The sequence below is a fragment of the Psittacula echo genome (genome assembly GCF_963264785.1).
Source record: "Psittacula echo genome assembly, chromosome: 2".
Taxonomy (NCBI): Eukaryota; Metazoa; Chordata; class Aves; order Psittaciformes; family Psittacidae; genus Psittacula; species Psittacula echo.
Window position 1 is genome coordinate 109725088 of NC_137737.1, and position 18414 is coordinate 109743501.

At 36.8% G+C, this 18414-nt stretch overlaps 1 protein-coding gene across 5 annotated transcripts in view; it reads left to right on the forward strand.

The window, feature by feature from the left end:
* The window catches only part of LPIN2 (lipin 2), a 41794-nt gene that overhangs the window by 18801 nt on the left and 4579 nt on the right, over positions 1-18414 (forward strand). For all 5 annotated transcript variants that reach the window (XR_013956315.1, XM_080611885.1, XM_080611884.1 and 2 more), the window contains 12 exons: positions 5427-5534; positions 9274-9397; positions 10061-10382; positions 10628-10727; positions 11850-12037; positions 13636-13729; positions 14096-14165; positions 14271-14360; positions 15089-15171; positions 16294-16438; positions 17222-17370; positions 17884-17970. Coding sequence is in view for 4 of the 5 variants with exons in the window: in XM_080611885.1 (XP_080468011.1) it covers positions 5427-5534; positions 9274-9397; positions 10061-10382; positions 10628-10727; positions 11850-12037; positions 13636-13729; positions 14096-14165; positions 14271-14360; positions 15089-15171; positions 16294-16438; positions 17222-17370; positions 17884-17970 (1560 nt within the window). In the remaining variant the exon portion in view is untranslated. The remainder of the gene's footprint in view (positions 1-5426; positions 5535-9273; positions 9398-10060; positions 10383-10627; positions 10728-11849; positions 12038-13635; positions 13730-14095; positions 14166-14270; positions 14361-15088; positions 15172-16293; positions 16439-17221; positions 17371-17883; positions 17971-18414) is intronic.

Here is an 18414-nt window from a genome sequence, read left to right on the forward strand (position 1 = left end):
CAAAACTCCAGATCATTATCTTCCACATCTTTCAGAATCCTTCAAGTTTTGTCATTTTGTTATAAACATGAAATCCAGTTAACACATCTCTACCAGAATGGGGTTGTCTCTCCTTCAGTATGGGTCTTCTAGGAAGTCTTAAATTTAATAAGTACCAAATACATTAGTGCAACAAAAACATTGAATCAGACTGTTACCACATCTGTGACCAGTAAAACACAACAAACAAAATTTGAATTTTAAAGTGTTTTTTCATATGTCTTGTGACTTCTTAGTTCATTTGCCTTATTTTTTTTATTTGTCATTTTAATGTCAATGAATTGTCACTTAGATATTCACTGCTCTGTTTAAGTCTGGGACTGGGAATTTTGCTTAGTTTGAGATTTTTCTTTTTTTCTGTTTAAGAAAAGCAAGGTCTTTGTTCAGCCTTCAGTGTTAAGAGTATTAAGGCAACAATAACTTGTCATAGTGAAACATCAAAAATAAAAATAACCATCAAGTACAGGAAGAAAGAAAATATAACCCATGAATTGTTTATTCTTTAATAAATTATTGCAAATGCATAAAGAATTTAGGAATGTCACCCTAATAATGGCTGTTTTCATCCAGTGTTTAGAATGCAAACTACTGTTCCAGCAATTATCTTAATTTGACTAGAGATGAATAAAAAATTGTAGGTTTGATTGAAATGTCAAATGTTTAGTCATAGCTGAACAGACATGGTGTTTCCGTAAAGGTTACTCTGGTTTTATATTTTGTGCCCTTTAGAATTAAAGATTGAAAAGGCTTTTTATTTGTAAGCCACATTTTTTTTTTTGCATATATATATAAACAGAAACAGCAGTAGAAATGCATTCTCAGTCAGAGAAGAGTGTTGTGACTTGAAAGGAAGACCATTTTTTCCAAAAGAATGCTATTTTTTTGTCACTAGCAAGGAGTGAAAAAAATACATTGTAGTAATGGAAGCCCAGAGACAGTACGTTTGTGGCTATGTATCTGTTGGTGGAGTTCATATACAGCCAAAACACTATAAATAAGATACCTTGCAATAGGAGTGCACTTTTTTCCTAAGGTTTATTTTTGCATCCTGTGGGGATGTAAGGTGGTATTAGCAGGTTTGTTTGAGTTTAGGTTTTCTCTTAGCTATAAATGTATGGTTCTGAAAAAGAAAAAAGAGAATATGGAAGCATAACTAACTGTTATTAGATATAGCTTCAGATTTCAAAAGGAGTCTGGTAAAGGGAGGCTGATGTTCCAACGGAAGGTCAAAAATTCAGCCACAGGTACCAGCATAAAATGTTTTATCTAGTTCTGTTCTCATAAAGTAGAAAACAAGCTGTTTCCTGTTCCTTGGGAAAATCCATTTCCAAGCATTTATTCAGCTTTTTAAAAAGCATGTCCTTACCAGGAGGACTGAGATTACAGAGTGTACAACTCAGAAACTGAGGGTATTATTTCTCCAGTGCTAAGATTGTTAAAGTAGTGATCTGTCTCTAAAATTTTACGTATTTATGTAGACCATGTATAAAGTGGGTAAGGATGAGAAGTGATAGTGTAGTTTATAAATGTTGCAAAATAAATAGCTTAGAATAGATAATGGAACTTGAAGTTGTAAGTTGATGCATACTGGTTTTGCATTCTTATTTTCAGTAATCTTTGACTGCATTTGGATTTTTTAACCTTCAGATTCATTCACTTATGGATGAAATTTGCTGGTTTTGATGCTTCATGTGAACTCATTTGGTTCACATGTGAATAAAATCTCTTCAGTACTACCTGCGTCATCTTGCTTCCTGCTGAAGTGGTAGTATTGAGAATCTCTGTAATAATTTTTTTATGTGTCTATTTAGTTGTTCACTAATATGTCTTTCTTCTGGAGATAGCACTGCATACAGGCGAACATAGTATGAAGTATCACAGTATCACAGTATCACAGTATGTTAGAGATTGGAAGGGACCTCAAAAGATCATCTAGTCCAATCCCCCCGCCAGAGCAGGAACACCTAGATAAGGTTACACAGGAATGTGTCCAGGTGGGTTTTGAATGTCTCCAGAGAAGGGGACTCCACAACCCCCCTGGGCAGCCTGTTCCAATGTTCTGTCACCCTCACTGAGAAGAAGTTTCTTCTCAAGTTTAAGTGGAACCTCTTGTGTTCCAGTTTATACCCATTACCCCTTGTCTTATCATTGTTAGCCATTGAGAAGAGCCTGGCTCCATCCTCATGACACTCCCCCTTTATATATTTATATACACTAATAAGGTCACCCCGCAGTCTCCTCTTCTCCAAACTATAGAGACCCAGCTCCCTCAGCCTTTCCTCATAAGGGAGATGCTCCACTCCCTTAATCATCTTTGTCGCCCTTCGCTGGACCATCTCCAGCAGATCCCTGTCCTTCTTGAACTGAGGGGCCCAGAACTGGACACAATATTCCAGATGCAGTCTCACCAGGGCAGAGTAGAGGGGAAGGAGGACCTCTCTCGACCTACTGACCACCCCCCTTCTAATACACCCCAGGATGCCATTGGCCTCCTTGGCCACAAGGGCACAGTGTTGGCTCATGGTCATCCTGCCATCCACTAGGACCCCCAGGTCCCTCTCCCCTACACTACTCTCTAACAGGTCGTTCCCCAACCTATACTGGAACCTGGGGTTGTTCCTGCCCAGATGCAGGACTCTACACTTTCCCTTGTTATATTTCATCAAGTTTCTCCCTGCCCAACTCTCCAGCCTGTCCAGGTCTCGCTGGATGGCAGCACAGCCTTCTGGCGTGTCAGCCACTCCTCCCAGCTTAGTGTCATCAGCAAACTTGCTGACAGTACACTCAATTCCCTCATCTAAATCATTGATGAATATATTAAATAATACTGGTCCCAATACTGACCCTTGAGGCACTCCACTAGATACAGGCCTCCAACTAGACTCCGCCCCATAGACTACAACTCTCTGTCTTCTGTCCTTCAGCCAGTTCGCAGTCCATCTCACTACCTGATCATCCAGGCCACACTTCCTCAATTTAGCTATGAGGATGCTGTGGGAAGTATTTTTCTCATAGTTAGCTTGGTTTACAAATACAAAGGACATGCAGTCTCTGCAGCTCTCATCACAAGTCAGGATGTTATCCCCAAGTTTCATAAGAATACTACTACTGACTAAGAAGCTGTTAAGACATTTTTAGAGTTCAGTATTTAATACAGTCTAAACTGTCTTGCAAATGAAAGATTTGTGCAGATGAGGTGCTACTTTAACTGCTTGGGGTCTAATGGGCTGTACTGCTTAAGCATGCAAATTTTAAATGTTTACGTAGTTTAATAGATGTCTTGGTTTTGCCTGAGATAGTCAGTTTTCTTCCCAGTAGTTGGTACAGTGCTGTATTTTGCATATACTATAAAAATAATGTTGATAACACACCAGTGTGTTAGTTATTGCTAAGCAGTACTTAGTCAAGGACTTTCCAGATTCCCATGCTCTGCCCAGTAAGGAGGAGCACAAGAAGCCGTGAGGGAGCACAGCCAGGACAGCTGAGCCAAACTGGCCAAAGGTATTTCCATACCATAGAACATCATGCTCAGTATATAAACTGGGGGGTGTTGGCTCGAAGGTGCCGGTATTGGTCAGCAGTTGGTGAGCAATAGTATTGTGCATCATTTGTCTTTTGGGAGATTGATTCCTTTCTCTCATTTTCCTATTATTATTATTATTTGCCTGGGAAAGAGTGGCTGGAAAGCTGCTTGGCAGGAAAGGACACAGGGGTGCTGATTGATGATGGCTAAAGATAAGCCAAGAGTGTGCCCAAGTGGCCAAGAGGGCCGACAGCCTGTATCAGAAATAGTGTGGCCAACAGGGCCAGGGCAGTGATCATCTGCCTGTACTGGTCACTGGTGAGGCCACACCTTGAATCCTGTGTTCAGTTCTGGGCTCCTCACTACAAGAGAGGTACTGATGAGGTGCTGGAGCAGCTCCAGAGGACAACGAAGCTGGTGAATGTTCTGGATAATAAGTCTGATGAGGAATGTCTGAGAGAACTGAGTTTGTTTAGTTTGGAGAAGAGAAGGCTCAGGGGGGACCTTATCACTCTACAACTACCTTTCAACCTCCTTTCAGGAGGGTAGAGAGAGGAGCTGCCTGGTCTCTTTTCCCAGGTAACAAGCCATAGGACAAAAGGTAACAGCCTCAAGCTGCGCCAGGGGAGGTTTAGATTGGATATTAGGACAAATTCCTTCACAGGGAGGGTGATCAGATATTGAAACAGGCTGCCCAGGGAAGTGGTGGAATCACTCCCTGGTAGTCAAAAAATGTGTAGATGAGGCCCTCAGTGACATTGTTTAGTAGTGGTCTTGGCAGTCCTGATGTAAAGGTTGGACTTCATGATCTTAAAGTTCTTTTCCAACCTAGTTGATTCTATGATTGTAGTATTTTACTTCTATTTCAATTATTAAACTGTTCTTAACCCATGAGTTTTACCTTTTTTCAATTCTGCTCCCCATCCCACTGAGAGAGGCCTGAGGAGGGGGAAGTGAGTGAGCAGCTGCATAGTACTTAGTTGCCAGCTGGGGTTAAGCCACAACAATAGATAATGTTAAAATCTTTTCTTTTCTCCATCCATGAGAGAAATTCGTGTTATCGTTCCAAAACAAGTCCAGTGCAACTGTGTTGTTAATGAAAGAAAAATACTTCTTTCTTTCTTAATGGCTTAAAATAACGTGTATTGCATTTTATTCTCAAATTCGAGGCTTTATCTTCTTTGTATTCTATCCACTGTATATGCATGATGCCCTTAATCTAACCTCAAAACAAGTTCTATCCTGAGAATAGCTATTTACTGAGTTAAATCCAGAAAGCTGTAAAAAGATCTGAAGTACTTGTAATATTCAAAAGAGACTTCTTTGTAAAATAGAGTGCGTGCCTGCTCAGTGGGTTTTGCTGTTCATTGGTTTGGTTTGGGGTTTTCTTCTGTTACAGATACTGAATAGACTTCCCAGTGGAAAACAAACCCCACTGTTCAGAGAAGTGCAGTGCTTCTAGATACCTGTAGTTCATGTTAATTTGTAAATTCTTGTGTAAATTCTGAGGCTAGTAACTCAAAAGAGATACTAGAAAAGTTATGTGTAGATCTGTATGTTCATCTTTGGGTTTTAGTAATACTAGCTCCCTATATAGTGTAATATCATTTATGCTATTTTGACTTCTTCAATACTAAATTACTATGTGTCAAGAGTAATAGTTTTTTGAAGTTGTAGTAATTCAAGTATTAATAATAGTTTCTTTAAACATTTTATGTTATATAAAGGTGTGTTGCAAACAATTCTTGAAGCTATACACTTTTTTTTTTATCTTGGATTTTTAATAACATATAAGTAACTTTTCTAACTGAATTAGTAATGCAGATTTCTTACAGCCAACTTAATATCTTGTGTATCATCACAGAGGATCCTCAAATTCGTCACCAAAGGGTGAAGAACAAAAAGAATCTTTAATTTATCACTCGAAGGATCACTACCCCTTGTCTGATGGAGACTGGTCCCCCCGGGAGAAGTAAGTCACTTTGTAATGTCATCATGGTGTAATAGTGAATAATTATTAAAAAAAAACCAATGTGCCTTCTAATTAATTCCCCCCGATCTGTAAAACTATCAAACATGTCTAACTTTTGTGACATCAAATGCTGCATTTGATATTTACTTGGAACTTTGGGAACTTTTGCTCTACTGTATGTATTAAAAAATATTTGTGTCTTGTGTTTTTTCCCTCAAATGAAGAAAAGACAACAAAAACCTTTCTTGTTAAAATTCATTATTAAAGAAAGAAAATAGAGTTAACAAGATTTCCTTAGGTTGAGAAATGTATGAAAAATGACTTGTTCCCCATGATTCACCCTTCACCCTAGCATAAGCAGCACTTAATGTGCCATAAAGGAGAAGTGTTGAGTATGTAAAATTTTTCCCAGGTGAAGTAATGCAAATTACTCGAGGTAGAGCTAGGTGCTAACTTTAATCATATTCCACTTCAGAACAGGGGATTTGCTACTTACTGGAGTTCTGTACTGTTCTGATAAATCAGTATTAGTTGATTGTGGATTCCTACAAATGACATAATACAGCTCACCACTCAGTTTTCAGTTACAGTGACTACAGCATTTCTGTTTATGCATTCAAGCTCTTTAGTTTCTGATGTTCATTTTATTGTATTCCTCTTGTCAGTTTCTAGATTTTTCAAGGCTTAACCTTGGATTTCACCACTCTAACATCAATCTCTGTTTGCATAAGGAAGCATTCTGTTCATATGCAGTAGTACTCGAGATAAATTTTGTACTTTTCCTTAACCTTAGACATAAGGAAGAACATACATACAGCACATAACATGATGAGCAGCATCTTGATTCATCTTAACTCTTTAGTGAGTGTCTTGTTTTACTGCTTTTCAGTTTGAGTGAGGAATCTGCCTTGTAGCAGATTCATTCACAGTGCCAGTGAGGGTTACTGCTCAGCCTTGTGTGATAGCCATTGCTGAAGTTAGCCACTCAGTGCACAGATACGTGTCCTTTTCTATCAATAGATGGTAGTGCAGAATAGAAGAGATGAAGCTTCAGAAAATACTTTTTAAAGTGCATATATTCTCTCTGCTTTGGGTGTTTCCAAGACTGTGTTCTCAGTAGAGTCTGAATGTACCATACCATGCTTGGGGCCTGCTAATTGCCCCAGTGCATAACTTGTTAATGAGCAGAAGCAGTTGGACAGGAAATCCCATTGTTGTTCTTATGTATGTTTTTGGGTTAACAACCACATCCTCAATTGTACGTAATGAGATACAGTCTTCAAATGTTCCCCAAAGGTTTGTGGTTTGTGACTGAAAAGCAGTCAACAGTGTTTGACCCTGAGGATTGACACAATTTTGTATGGATTATATCACCTAGATAACTGTAGCTTAGAGGCTGACACTCCTTTTTAGTTTATAAAACTGTGGCTAACATAGGCTAGCAGGCTGTATCTGGGAAATATGATTCATGTCTCTCTTCTTGTTTACATATTTAGGGGATAGTCTGTCCTAACAACTTGTTTGTGCCTCATGTGAGATACCTCGGCTCTTTGTAGTTTGAGGTTTGTGGGGTTTTTGTTTGTTTGTTTTAACAAGAAGCTGTGTGGTACAGATTGCAGTACCACAGAGAACTTGGCAATTTTCCTTTCCCTCTTCAGGGAGGGCGGTTGGGTGTGGGATTGTCTCTTACATGAGCCATCTAGGAGAAGAGAAATTTTGCATGAAATTATTTCTCTTAAGCCACCAAAGAAAGATTGTATAATGTAGCCATTATGCAGTGAAAGAGAAATGGGAGGTTTTAATAACCTCCTTTTTGGAGATCTGGAAAAGTAACTGACGTAGTTGAGATTGGTTGTCTTGCTCTTCAGAACCCTTGCAGGGAGCTACAGGAAAGATAATAGACTAGGTCTTTTCAATGAGAACACTTCTGTTTGTCCTACCCACTATAATAAAGTCAAAAGCATAACTGTCAATTATTTGATACCTGATAACATCAGTGTTCTTCCTGTTTTAACAAGCAGTGTTAGCATGACTAGGTCATTATCACAAGAATGGACCTTTTGACTAAAGACTGCTCCTTGAGAATGGTAATGGAAGACTTATGCTTTGGGGGAAGTGGAACAGACAGGTTCTGTATTCAAACTTTTGCTGAATATTAAGAATTAGGCTTAGAAACAGATTAATATTTCTGCATGGCTTCCAATTGACTTCTGATATAGGCTGAAGAAATTATTTGGCACGTAGGGAAAATGCGTTCATATTCTGCCTGAAAACAAATAAATACATGTATTTTCATCATTGTGTTTCTTTAAGCCCTTCTAACAGTACAGAAAAAGTAGTGTCTGTAGGAAATTGTTAAAAGAGAACTGAGGGGGATAAATCTCTAAATCATTTCCTTTTTATTTCCCTGGGTGATGAATGCTGGAAGTTGACAGTGAGATGATGAATCACCACTGTAGAAATGCTTAATCTCCTGCTATCTTGGATTTTTTGGTGTCCCTCAGTAATAGGAGGGATTCTTAATGTCTGAATTGTGATCAGTTTAGCGTCATATGATACTGCAAAAGCCCTGGCTCCACAAGCCTCCAGGAAGTTTCAGATATGATACTGTATTAGATAACTAATTCATGTAGGAATTTTGAAGGGAAACTATCTGCAGGGGTTACTGAATATGAGTGAGCAGAGTGCTGCTGCAGCAACAAAAGCAAATGGGATTCTGCACTGCATCTGTAGTAGGATAGTAGCAGAGATGGAGATGTGATTGTGCCACTCTACTCTGTGTTGGTTAAACCACACCTGGAGTGCTGTGTCCAATTCTAGTCCTTACAGTTTAATTTAAATACTGAGTTTTATATATACATTTAAACCAAAACAAAATAAGCAAGCCACAAACAACCCAGAATATGGTACGAGTGTCAAAGTGTAAAAAGAGTGGCATTTTTGTAATATGCAATGTAATTGCCCTGTTTAAAGGATAGACTCAGAGCTGTCTCAACACTAAATGCTACTTCAAAACAACCAAGCTGTTGTGTTTCCTTTCCTCCCTAAGATCATAAGAGCAAAATGATTTCAAAATCACACCTTTCTAGCATTTTGGAGAGTGTGTTCTTCTGGCTTAAAAGTAGTCTTGGGTAAAGTAAGTTTCAGAGGTCTGTTTATGTTTTATGGATAATCACCACTGTAGGAAGAATAGGGTGGAGTTTAAAAGGTTGCATAGTCCTAATACATGTGACAGAAATTTTCAAGTATTCTCCCTTCCCTCTCCCGAGTTACCTTGTTAATGTTGTTTTTCCTGCTTCAGGAATTGGTGGTGGTGTGTGCATTTATGGGTTGGATTTACAGGATTTTTATTACTCAAGTCTTGGCATGCAAAGCTTAAATGCTATATTTTTACAGAGGAAAGAAACTTAAAGCTAATTTCTGTCTTACTTTTAGATAAACTTTTTTGTTTTATTCTGTTTTGTTTGGAAAATGGAACATGGGCTCAGGGGAGAGCAACACCTACACTGCATATGTAGTGGAGGAATCTGTTTTAGGATGATAGCTATGTCAGTCGTTTAATGTGATTTTGGTTTTAACCTATTTTCTTACTGTGTGAAAGCCCTGCTGGGCTTCTTGCCATGTTGCTGAATAATTGGAGCTCTGTTAAGCTGTAGAAAACTCTACCAACAGTAGCTGCACAACAAATGCATTTTAACACTGTAGCGCTTTTTTTCTCTTGTTCTTGCTGATTTGCTAGCCCTTTCTCTGAGCCAGTCTGCCCGAAAAGTGATTCAGAACTTGAAGTTAAACCTGCTGAGAGCTTGCTCAGATCTGAATCTCACATGGAATGGACATGGGGAGGATTCCCAGAATCAACCAAGGTAACTTTATGTGTTGTTTCTCTCTTTGTGAGCTGAGTTTTGGCATATCTAAAATCGTGTCTAAAGAGAGGTTTGGGAATTCCCTGCCGCTGCTTGGAATAATTCAGCTGAAGCAGGAAAGTAGCACCACCTTGTGGCTGGCACATAGTCGAATTTCTGGAGTTCGAGAGCTGGTCGGCAAAGTAATTCCAGAAAACCTAGGGTAAAAATCTGACATTTTTGAATTTTTAGTGAGAAATGGCAGAAAGCAACTTTAGAGATTTAAAATCCTTTGGTTTAGGCTATTTTACAGTTCATTCCAGAGGAATTGTTGCCTTGATAACAGTAAATTTGTATCTAACAGCTGGTGACAGTAGCCCTGGTATGTCCACATTTATGCTTTCTTTTTTTTTTTTTTTTTTTTTTTTTGCTGTGGTTTGGTCAAGTCAGCACTTCCTCTGTGTCTGTTTCTTTACTTAACTTGTCAGTAAGCTAGTATGAAGCTTCTGTTGCAGGGAACTTTGCTAATTAGGTGAGGCATGGTTTATGTTGCTAAAACACGTTTAAATTCTTACCCAGTTTACTTGTCACTAGGACTTGTACCAGGAGTACAAATTTAATGTTTAGGCCAGAATAAAACAAACATGTGAAATGAGAGGATTTGAGTAGAGTTTTGTTTTTCAGATAAGCAAGAAAGAGAAACTGGATCATCCCAAAACAGCTACCATTACTCCATCAGAGAAGACTCATTTTAGGGTTATCCTCAGCTCTGATGAAGTTGAAGATGATGATGATGTGAAAGATTCTGTCTGTACAGTACTGAAACCTGAGCCAAGAACTCATCCTCTGCTTAAGCAGATGAATGTTAGAGATTCTCTTGCTTCTGCAATCACAGAACCACAAGATCCATTTCCATTAGATGCTGATCAACATTCCAGACTGTTGGTGGACCCTTTACCAGAAACAAAGCCAACAGCAAAAACTGACTCTCCTTCAAAAAAGAAAGGTATATAATAAAGTTGTTGATTCTTTCCTTCAGTGTGATCTACTAAATTTAAGGCCATAGTGGGAAAAATACAAATGTGCCTTTTCAATTTTTCCTTTTTAAACTCTTATCTGATTAAAACTATAATTAAACTCTTGGGTTTATAAATGCTACAAGTAAGTCTGAATCATCCACAATTATGTTTGTATTTAATGTGTCTGTAATGGTAGCTTCATCTGAGTAATCTTAATTGTTGAAATTAACAGGGGTGCACAAACGAAGTCATCATCAGGGGCCTGACGATATTTACTTGGAGGACCTGAAGGCTTTGGAACCTGAAGTTGCAGCACTCTACTTTCCCAAAAGGTAATTTTGAATTAAGGTCCTATGGGTCTGGGGTTATATTGCAGTTGCACAATGTGACTTACTGTTATTCAGGTATCATTTAGGTAGGTATTTATTTCTCATTGTGAAGATTTCTAATTTCACAAAAAATACATTTAAAGATCATGTATGAGGTTATTACTGAGAGTTTTCGTCTTCGTGGAATTTGTATGTTCTACAAGCATAGAGGGGGAGTAACTTTAAACTGCACATTTCATTTGCAGCATTACTCTTTTGCTACGTTGCTGGCTCTGGATAAGCACACATCAATTTATTTTTTGCATTCCTTGTACATCCCTTCTAACTTTTTTTTTTTTTTTTTTTTTAAATGAAAAATGTCACAGCATAAAAAAATCCCGCAAAATGTTCATGCAAGGCAGCTCAGTCTCAAAATTCACTCTTGTTTTGCTTGGGGTTTTTTTAGTAAAATCAAAGCATTTTATACTGGTAAAATACTCTTAAAAAGAGTAACTTTTACAAATAACTTTTTTAAAAGGCAGACCTTTGTGAAAATGCAACTTAATAAGGAAGACGTGTCTATTGGTTTATTAAAACTACAATTGTTTTTTAGCATTTATTACATTACTTGGAATTAAACTAATAACTAATCTTAGATGACTGATTTTTTTTCTTTTTTAATTTAAAAGGCCACCTGTCTTTTCTGTTGTTTTTCTTTGAAACAGTGTTCTGAAACATCAAGCAATGTCCTTTTTCCTTTTATTCTGTAGCTTTCTGATAAAGATTGAGGAGCACAGTATTGTTCTGCAAAAATAGAGTGTAAAGGAGCTTTTTCTCATTTTAATCCAGTTTTGTTTCAGGCAAGAGAAATGTAATTATTTCCCAATTTAAGGGAATGTTAGAAGGACTGGAAATTGTCTCTCTGCCAGTATTATAAAGGTTTAGGGAGGTGTGTTTGTGTCTGGGTTTTGGTTGGCTGATTTTAAATTTATGTTGCAAAATGGTGTAGCACCTAAAAGAAATGCAACAGCAAGATTTATTTTTTTTTTTTTTTTGAGCAATCCTATACTGTATTCTGTAACTGAAAATCTGTGCTTTTAAGTGAAGTGTTTAAGCAAAATATGGACTTCTGTGTTTGTTTTTTAGTGATTCTGATCCAGGCTTCAGACAGTGGACAGAGTCAGATACCCTTTCCGGTTCGCAATCACCCCAATCAGTAGGAAGTGCTGCTGCTGACAGTGGTACAGAATGCATGTCTGACTCTGCTATGGACTTGCCTGATGTTACACTTTCACTTTGTGGAGGTCTCAATGAAAATGGAGAGATTTCTAAAGGTATGTGAAAGACTAAAACATAACTAGTAATAAAGCTCAACAAATGAATTGGCTTCAGTGCTTCAATTCAACCTTGCAAAGCTTTGGCTTTTTATTATGCTCTTGTTGAGAAAAGGGAATGGATAATCTTTCATTTTCTGAAATTCCCAGAAGAGGTAGCAGATTTTAACCTCAAATTAATCAAGAGCACTTGATGTCTTGAGAAGCTTTTTTGGCTCCTTTTTTGCACTACATACTGCATATCTGACCAACAGTTCTTGTTTCTGGGTGCAGTTACTTCCCAAGTCCTGTATAATTTCTTAATTCATATTCTTGCTAATTGCCTGATAATTTTCCTCTTTTTTTTTTTTTTTTAAAGCCATTAAAAAAGCCTGTTGTACTTTGTTTTTTCTATCCTAAATGTTTGATAACCTTTAGATTTTTTTTACAGCTGATGCTTCTTTTTAATGCTCTGGTTAATTTTAATACTGAAGTTGTATGCATTATCTTCATGAAATGTATGCAACATTTTTAGTATTACTATTTTTAGGGTCATCCAGTCTCTAATGCATCAAGTGAAAATTAAATGCTTACTAATAAAAGCTCAGAACAGCTCTCTTGGTAATGTGGTGGTAGTATTGGATTTCCTTGAAAAAAGTTGTCTTCCTTGTTGGGGTCATGAATTTCTGCAAATTTGTGTAGTCAGTAGTCATGAAAATGCTGTTAGAATTCAGTGATTAAACAAACCTGAAAAGCTGACAACATCCTTCCCCCTTGTCTTTTAGTGTAGCATGTAGGCCCTTTACCTGCCATAATAATTTTTAAAGCAAGCATGGCTCTCTTTCCAGGCTGTGAATTGAATTAGTTATAGAACCATAGAATAGTTATGGTTGGAAAGGACTTTTAAGATCATCTAGTCCCAACCCCCTGCCATGGGCAGGGACAGCACACACTAAACTATGTCACCCAGGACTCCATCCAACCTGGCCTTGAACACTGCCAGGGATGGAGCTTTTACCACTTGCTTGGGCAGCCCATTCCAATGCCTCACCACCCTCACAGTAAAGAACTTTTTATTTAACCTAAACTTCCCCTGTTTAAGTTTGAACCCAAAGTTCAAAGTTAAATTGCTACCTCCTCATCATCTTCTTTCTTCTAATTTCTTAATTCCCATTACTATGACTGTTTGAAGTGGTAAGAGGCTTTTCCTCCTAACTAAGGAAGCAGTCAGTCACAAGACTCTTGACAGGAAGGCCATGTTAGCATATTGGAGTGATATTGCAAGATCAGCAAAGACTCTGAAATCACAGTATCACACAGTATCACAGTATGTTAGAGATTGGAAGGGACCTCAAAAGATCATCTAGTCCAATCCCCCTGCCAGAGCAGGAACACCTAGATAAGGTTACATAGGAATGTGTCCAGGCGGGTTTTGAATGTCTCCAGAGAAGGAGACTCCACAACCCCCCTGTGCAGCCTGTTCCAGTGTTCAGTCACCCTCACTGAGAAGAAGTTTCTTCTCAAGTTTAAGTGACAGAAAGAATTTTCTAGATACAAATGAATTGGACATCTTGGGATTTTATATTCTAATTTTTAATTAAAATCTGCTTCTATTGCAGAAAAATTCATGGAACATATTATTACTTATCATGAATTTGCTGAAAACCCTGGACTCATAGACAATCCTAATTTGGTAATAAGGATTTATAACAGGTAAATTCTGTGTGTCATGTAATTAAGTCATAGAAGATCTCATTTAAAATCTACCCATTAAAGTGAGTAGATTTCTCAGCTTCCGCTGCAGTTTGTGGTTTTGATGGATCTGTTTCTCACTCTCAAAGTGAATTAGTTTGAACTAAATATTCACATTAAATTTAGCTTTAACTCTGAAGTGAGGTTTTTTTCAGCAGCTGCTACTGATGTTGAAATGTATATTTTAAAATAACGCAGAGAGCTTTAATATTAGTTATTGGCAGTAAATACATATTTTTATCAAAAAAAAGGGTAGTTTGCATACTGATATTTATTGACCTTTGGTCAGGTTTTATAATATCTTATCAATAACATGTTTTAAAACAGGTATTATAACTGGGCATTGGCTGCTCCAATGATCCTGAGTTTGCAAGTGTTTCAGAAGAGCTTGCCTAAGGTAAGTAGATACAGGTAAAATTTTTTTAAGACTCTGTATGTAGTTACACGTGATTATCTCCTTGTTTTCTTTCTATACAAATGAAAAACATGCCTGATTTTTTAGGCTACTGTTGAGTCTTGGGTCAAAGAAAAGATGCCAAAGAAGTCTGGAAGGTGGTGGTTCTGGCGCAAGAGAGAAAGCATGACTAAACAGGTAACTGAGACCTATCTGGATTTTTTTTTTTTTTTCTTAACTTAAAAGATTATGATTTGTTAGAAGTGCCTCAGAATGATGCTCATATAGCTCTGTGTTGGTGATAGCCAGCTGAAAGTTACTCAGTATTGCAGTGGCTGTAGCTGCTTCCGTATATTTAGTCTTAAGTGCCACATCTTTCTTTTTTATTACCAGTTGCTTCAGCAGAATTTCTTGTGTTCAGCTGTTGCACAATACACTTAAATTTTTTCTTCTAAGGTATAAGCAATTGTTAGAGCTACTCTTCAGTCACTGCAGTATGTTTTAGGAATGTACATGCAAATAAATTAGTAGGTGCTGTACTGCATAATAGATGTTGTGCTGAGACACCCCATTTTAGACTTAAGCTTTCTAAACCTTGAGCGTGTGCCTTAAATTTACTCCTCTCCCCACCCCCAAGTGAATTTTACAAGCTTAGAGGTTGACAGCTCCTTTGATGTGTTAAACTAGCAGTTTCAACTTCTGGCATGCAGACCTTTGTTTCCTGAAATTAAAAAAAAAGCTTTAATGGATCATTTCTTCATAAACATCCTTTTGTTAAATAATCTAAGGAATTAGCAATTCTGAGACTTAATAAAGTTTATGTACTATATTGATAGCTGTTTGCTTAAATGTGAACTGTGAATTCACTTGGATCGGTGTAAAATATTTAAAATGTCAATATGCTTTTTATTATCATGTTGCTTTAGATACCAGAGGCAAAAGAGGGGAAAATTGAGGCGCAAAGAGCTAACGAACTGCCAGCAACCATAAAAGAGCAAGTTAATAGCAGGTGTGTTCCTGCCTGAAGACTATTTAGTGGACTGAATAGTGTCTTTTTTTTTTCTTTTTTTTTTTAAATGAAGAATTCATTAGGAATTTACTGTGGGAAGAAACATTTTCCTCTAAACTACTGAAGAGGAACCAGATGTATTTGGCAAACAATTCAGCAAAATAATGTGGCAGCAAACATTGTAGGAACTACAAATACACTACAATTACTTCTTAAATCCTATTGTGTTTACTTCTTAAATAGTAACATAACTCACAGAACAACAAAGACATATATGGTAACCTTTAGCAATGAGCCACTACTCTGTAAATACAGTGGTATTGTTTCTGACAATACTGTTCGTCTTTTTTTTTTTCTTGTAAAAGTCTAATACTGTGTGAATAATATAAACCATGTGCAATTTTTTGTAACATAAAATAATTGAAACAATAAAATAGTATTAATTACAGTGCACAAGTTGCTCAAGATTTTGGTTGACAGCAAATGGTATTTTTACACAAAACTGTCCCAGTCTAGGTAATTTATTGTGCATATTCTCCCATGATTTTATGAAGATACCAGTGAATATTGTTGGTGTCTTAAGCATTTTAAAAACTTAAATAGGTTGTGATTTAATGCTTCAGAGAAATTAAATGCTGCTTTTAATCTTGAAATCTCTAATTAGCAGAAAAGATAAGTCTGTGAATAACCTTAAAAGGTGAGATACTCCACTAACTTATTACCCACAGTTTAAACTATGTAGTAATTGTGGCAGCTTTTTTAAAGAACAAAACACTGTTACTCATTCAGTATCCCTTTTCACCTGCAGTTTACCTAATTCATCAACACAGTATTAGTGACTACTTGACACTTTGTCTTTACTAAACCCATCATGTGTGGAGCCAGCTAGTAATAGTGACATTAGAGCTCCACCAATGCTAGCATGCCTTACAAGTCTCACTTGCTTATTGGCATATACTAGCTTTATCTGGGCATTAACTAGACCATGGACTTTGTTAATCTGTGCTATTACACTAGCTGCAAATCTTCAACATAAGCAGAAATCAGTCTTGAAGAGGAATCTTACACCATTAAAGAAGGATTTTCTGTAGCTTACATTTATTCTGGTTGATGTCGTGTTAGACCTCCAGAAGATGATTCTTCTAGTGATGAAGCATCACAGGAGTTGAAGGAATCCCTGAAAATAGATTCTCCCCCAGTAGAGCATCCAACCCATGGGAACATTACATCTTACAAGAAGTCACTTAGACTGTCTTCGGACCAAATAGTGAGTAGCATGCCTTTCCCGTACATAGAATGCTTCGTAATTCCACTCTGATAGTAAGAGTTGGGCTTTTTCCTGCTTTTCTAGCAGTAGCAGAAAGGAATGAATAAATTTAAAATTCAAAAAGAAATTTAAAATATTTTCCTGTGCTCGTGTGGGCAGCTGTGGGGAATTTTTGATGTTTTTTTTTTTTTTCTGTTGTGTTTTTTAAAAATCTGTGCTTGTAAGAAATTTCCTTTTAATCCAAAGTTCTATAATCAAACTTGTATATAAAGATGTTTCAAAAAAAAGTGACATTGTTGGCTTCTGCAATTTGGATATCCTGGGATCTGTACAGTCTAATAATGTACATTTAAATTGGTATGCAGTTTATTCATTGCAGTCTAACTTACAAGTTAGTTCTGTTACTGTCTAAATGTATGATCTTTATCAGGAAAGAACTTCGGGGAAAGCATCCACTAAGTAGAAAATACTGTTGCATACTGTAGCAAACTGGGAATTCCATTTGATAGGACTGTAAGTCACCAAGAATTACAGTAGCAGAGATTTAAGTATCTGCTGCTGTAAGCAGATATAGGAGCTATGGACAAATTCATGTGTCCAGACTAAAAAACAGACCTTGCCAAAACTGTGTCAGCGTTAAATCGTGGTTCACTTTTTGATGAGTTAATCAAAATAGATGAGGAACAGCATATTAGCCATTTTCTGTAGCTCATTTATGATTCTAAAAATCTTATAGAGAGAGCAAGTTAGTTACATTTTCAATTATTTTGTGTTATTCTAAAGGCAAAATTGAAGCTCAGAGATGGCCCTAATGATGTTGTATTTAGTATTACAACCCAATATCAAGGGACTTGCCGTTGTGCAGGAACAATATATCTCTGGAACTGGAATGATAAAATCATCATATCAGACATTGATGGAACAATAACCAAGTAAGTATCTTTTTTGTATTATTATTGTGGGATTTTTTGTGGGATTTTTTTTTTTTTGGGGGGAGGGGTTGTGTTTTTTTTTAATCTTGCTTCATTGATCCTATTCTATTCTTCAAAATAAGATAAAGAAACTTCATTTAAGAAGACTGTTAAATAAATATTCATTAACAGTAATGGAAAAAAACAATTCCAAAATTGTTGCTTTGATTTGAATTTGTACTTGCATTTACAGCAGACTAGAAAATGTCTTTTAAAAGGTGATAATGTTTACCATGTGACTGCTGCCCTTTCAGTTAGATTTCTCCAGATTTAGCAGCTGTAGGTTAACTTGGGAACCAACTTGTGCTGTATTGCAACACTAATTGCTCTGTATGGAGTAGTTACTAATTCTCTTTTAAAATCATTAGGACCTTCTGCAGAGGTATTTCTGTAAATACTCATTATGATATTCATCAGTAGTTGTCTTTAACAAAACTCAGATACTTAGCAGCAGCTATCTGATTTCACTTTCAGGTCTGATGCTTTAGGACATATACTCCCTCATCTTGGCAAGGACTGGACACATCAGGGCATTGCAAAACTCTATCATTCCATAAATGAGTAAGTATGTTATCTATGAAACATTCAGAGTTTTCTGGAATTCAGGAATTAATGGACAGGTAATTGGGTTGTTGTTAATAATTATGCAGTTTATTACAGTTTGTTGGTCTAAATGTTGGGAAGTGAACTACTTCTGTCATTCACAATCAAAACTAAGTTCTTTCCCCAGATGTATATTTTTACAGGAATGGAAGCCGCAAGTTTTACTAGTTCCTTTCACAAATGTTTGATTACGCATTTTAATTTGTAAAAACTGTAGTTTTTTGACTACAAAAGAGAACCATAATAGTAATAATTCAGTCAGTCATGCATATGTCTGTTTCCACCAACTTGAGTTGATCACAAAGTCTATTACAAACATGGTACAGTATAAATTGAAACTTAAACTGTGTCCTTCCAATGCATAAATATTTTGTATTTTAACATGTTTGCTACCAAATTCAA